General features: G+C 30.4%; 1 protein-coding gene across 5 annotated transcripts in view; it reads right to left on the bottom strand.

Annotated features, from left to right (window-relative positions):
- LOC106472979 (adapter molecule Crk-like) overlaps positions 1-2,543 on the bottom strand; it is a 37,544-nt gene extending 35,001 nt beyond the window's left edge. The window contains exons 1-2 of one of the 5 annotated variants that reach the window (XM_013933649.2): positions 2,147-2,543; positions 861-1,142 (exon numbers count right to left, since the gene is read on the bottom strand). In XM_013933649.2, the coding sequence (XP_013789103.1) occupies positions 861-895 (35 nt within the window). In that variant the 5' untranslated portion in view covers positions 896-1,142; positions 2,147-2,543. Of the gene's footprint in view, positions 1-860; positions 1,143-1,953 lie in introns of all 5 variants that reach the window. The other 4 variants (XM_013933648.2, XM_013933650.2, XM_022401500.1 and 1 more) reach the window with 4 other exon arrangements.
- Positions 2,544-3,800: the final 1,257 nt, after the last annotated feature.

Genomic DNA, 3,800 nt, shown 5'->3' with positions numbered 1-3,800 from the left:
TCTAATAAAATACCACACAAAAGATCAGCTAAAAAAAATAGCAAACCAATGAGTTAGGGAAAAAACTAGTTAATGGGATTTTAGGGTAGTTACAATAGTTTTATCTTTCTGAAAGAGCAATTGATTTATGGGATGAATTTGTTTCGGCAGCAGTGGAGACTGGCACTTTACAGAAGTTTAAGAGGGGAACTAACAATTTCCTGAGAAGTAGGTTTAATTTTTTATTTTTTATAAGTACCAGTGTGATACTTATACTTGTGTGATACTTGCTGTCCATACTTTAATATTTTTTTACAATTTTGTGAAATAAGTATAGATATGACAGGCTGTACTTGAGTTGGATTAAAAGTTTTTTTGTTGATGAGAGATTGGGTGGCTCAAATAGCCTTTTGTCTCCTTACATCTTACATTTTCATTATTCTAGCTGAACTATTGATAATGAAGCACAAGACACGTATCATCACAAAGCTTTTTTCATCAAGATTTAGCTCTGTATATTGATTACATTTTTTCTCTTTTTTGTAAAAGAGTTATAAGCATACTTAGCATTTAAATAAGCAATCTTAAGGTTATGCTATCTTCATAACAGTATGAAAGATTAAAAAATGTTTTTCAAAAATTGTGATATTTTACATAAACTACTAGAAGAATCGGAATTGTTATTTACTTTAATACTTCACTTTCCCAGTTCCAACACAGAAAAAAAAACAATGTATGCAATAAGACTGATATTGATAATTCAAATTCTGATAGTTATAATGAATACTCTCCTTTACAGTTTAACACAAGAACCAAATTTCCAAGGCCAATGTATATTGAGACAACAATTTAACTATTTCCAATAATAGTCTTAAACTTACCTGTTTTTATCATAAGGATCAAAACTTCCTGCCATTATCTCATACAGTAAATTGGAAGAAACTGTTTTGCCTTTTCCTTAGTCCTTATTTTTGTTGAATGCTAAACAAATTGACATAAATAGCATCACAAACAGTTCAGGCTGACACCATTGTAGGCCTAATACTCCAGTTTCATTTGTAAAGGAACCCAAACAGTTATGGATTACCAAAACTTTTTTAGAAGCAATTCACACTTTATACTTTTCAGGCTGCAAACTCAAATAACTTCAGGCAACATTGTGACTATTAAAAAGAAAAAGGGGGAATCAGGCAGGGCAAACCACCTAAAACAAAGTACTATTACACTTTTCACTTTCTAATAAAAAATAACACTATTAATACTACTACAACTTTATTAGCTTATTATATACAAAATTAAAAGTATGTAGCTCAAACTAAAAGTAATATATTTTTTTATCTCTTTACTTACATTGTTATACCTAAAATATAGGTGCCAAGCATTTTAAATAACAAATGATTCACAAAACACAATAAATTGTAATTTCATATACCAAACTCACAATTAGGGTTAAACATGTATGTATGATTTAAAGTTTAATATATATCTAAACTTCTAAAGTCCTCCAAACTTTCAGTCAAGGACATTTTGCCATTGTCAATTTCTGTATCAATATCAGAACACACTCATATACTAGATAACAATGATGGGTGTAAAATGTGGAACTATAACTATAGTATGAGTTTATAGCTATAATTAATCAGTGTTACACTGTAGTGTAGTAATACAGCTGTAATAACTTTTTTAGATTTAGGCTTTGCAGATCTAAATGCTGCACTACCACAGAGATTAATCATTAAGTTACAACTTACACTGTACAGCAAAAATCTAAATCATTTAATATTTTGAACTTGTAATGATTAAATAATATCACATATGATGTGTTGTGTTTAGTAAATTTATTTTAATGATTTGCTAACATCAAATTAATCAATGCCTGGTTATTTACAAATTACACTAACCTGCCATTAATTAAAGCTTAGTCTAACTAGTTGGTACTTGGAAACGTCTTAAGTAATACAAATTAAAACTTACAGTATTACAGTTTCAATCACAAACAACTTAACAAGAGACTGTCGTACATCAAAACGGTATTAAACTACAAACTTACATTTTAAATGATTAACGACACGTACATAATAATTTTAATTTTTTCTAAGCCTAACGAGTAATGTACATCTTACTATTACTATAATATTCATAAAAGTTCAGCGGAAGCAACATGAACCGGATAAGAAGCTTGCCTCTTCACCCTTCCTGTCCCAGTACGTCTTTTAAATCAAAGAGAACTTCCATGCAAGACGTGTGTTCCGACTACTCGAAGCATCACAGACATTTTTGTAATCGATTTCCGTATTCACACGAGACCTTCAATATTTTAAACAGCAAGTCAATATGGCTGTTGAAAGGTTGTGAAAAGGAGTTTCAAAAGTGAAGGTTAAAAGATCCTAAAAAAATGTGTTCATTTAAGCACTATTGTTAAAAATACTTTCTATATGTGCTGAATATATTTAAAAAATAGAAAGAAAAACGTCATAACACAACACTTCATCAAACACATATTGAGTATAGGCCTACATGTAATATCCCATCGCATACCATAAGTCTAAGGCACGCCACATGCCAAAAATACTATCACAGTGCCATCTATATATGTAGTTTTTATTTACTTTTATTAACACTTTCAATTATAGTAATCCAACAATTATTTCAAAATTGAATTTAAAAATAACAGTTAGTTACATGCTGGTAGACGAATATTAAACTATTATTTTTATACCTTTCGTTATTATCTACAGTACAGGGATGGTTAGATACCCTTGAGTTTTTCGCAAGGTTATAAATTTACGACAAAAAAAGATAACTGTATTAATTGGACCTTAGTCTATCTTTTCCAAATTTTAAACTTGTGTCCTCTCGTTATATTCTCCTCGGAAAATATATATCACAAGAAATCAGAGGCGTTTATCCTATCGATCCCTTGTATGATCTTGGAAACTTCAATAAGATTGCCTGTTATCCTTCTTTTCTCCAGAAAAAAATTAAAGTCAATAAAACTTAACTTATACGTGTAAGATAACTCTTCTATCCACCGAATCATCTAAGTAGTCCTTCTTTGAACCATTTCCAATAAGTCAACATCTCTTACGTAAAGAGACCAAAACTGCATACAATGTTCTAAGCGAGGCCTAACTAGTGATTTGTATAGAGAGGTAATTACTAATTACCTGTTTTGACTTTTAATCAGTGAGTATACATACACACTAAATTATATTAGCTTTGATACTAGCAATAGATTCTCACTTCGATGACTTGGCTGACGTACCTACCACCATGCCAAAATGATTTTCTTCAGTCACTCTATTGAATGTGTTTATATCTATATCAAACGTGTGATCTGAATTATGCTAATCTTGCACTTACTGTAAGTAAAAGTAATTTGCCAAATATTTTTTCAACTTATGAATTTATCCAAATCATTCTATAATACCTCATATCCTCAATACAGCTAGAAGTACCCAAAAGATTAATGTTATCAATTGATTTTATTAATTTGCTAAGCTTACTCCTATCATTATCATTAATGTAATTGAAATAAAGCAAAGGCCCAAACATCGAACTCTGAGGCGATCCACTAGTAAGAAGGGTACAGTTTGACTGAAGTCCACTAATATCAACTTTTTGCTTTCTCCTGCCCAACCACCCTACAATTCAAGTAACTAGTCTTTCCCAAAACCTTACGGGTGTGTTTTCTTAGGAAATATTTTGTGTGTTATCTTATCAACATCTTTTTTAAAATCTAAATACACCAAATTCACATGTTTTCCCTCATCTTGATAACAAATAACACACTAGAGAAAATATAATATTGTTACGTCTCC

The sequence above is a fragment of the Limulus polyphemus genome, unplaced genomic scaffold (genome assembly GCF_000517525.1).
Source record: "Limulus polyphemus unplaced genomic scaffold, Limulus_polyphemus-2.1.2 Scaffold5787, whole genome shotgun sequence".
NCBI classification, from domain to species: domain Eukaryota; kingdom Metazoa; phylum Arthropoda; class Merostomata; order Xiphosura; family Limulidae; genus Limulus; species Limulus polyphemus.
Note: the sequence above shows the minus strand (reverse complement) of the source record. Positions and strands in the feature narration are given on the sequence as shown.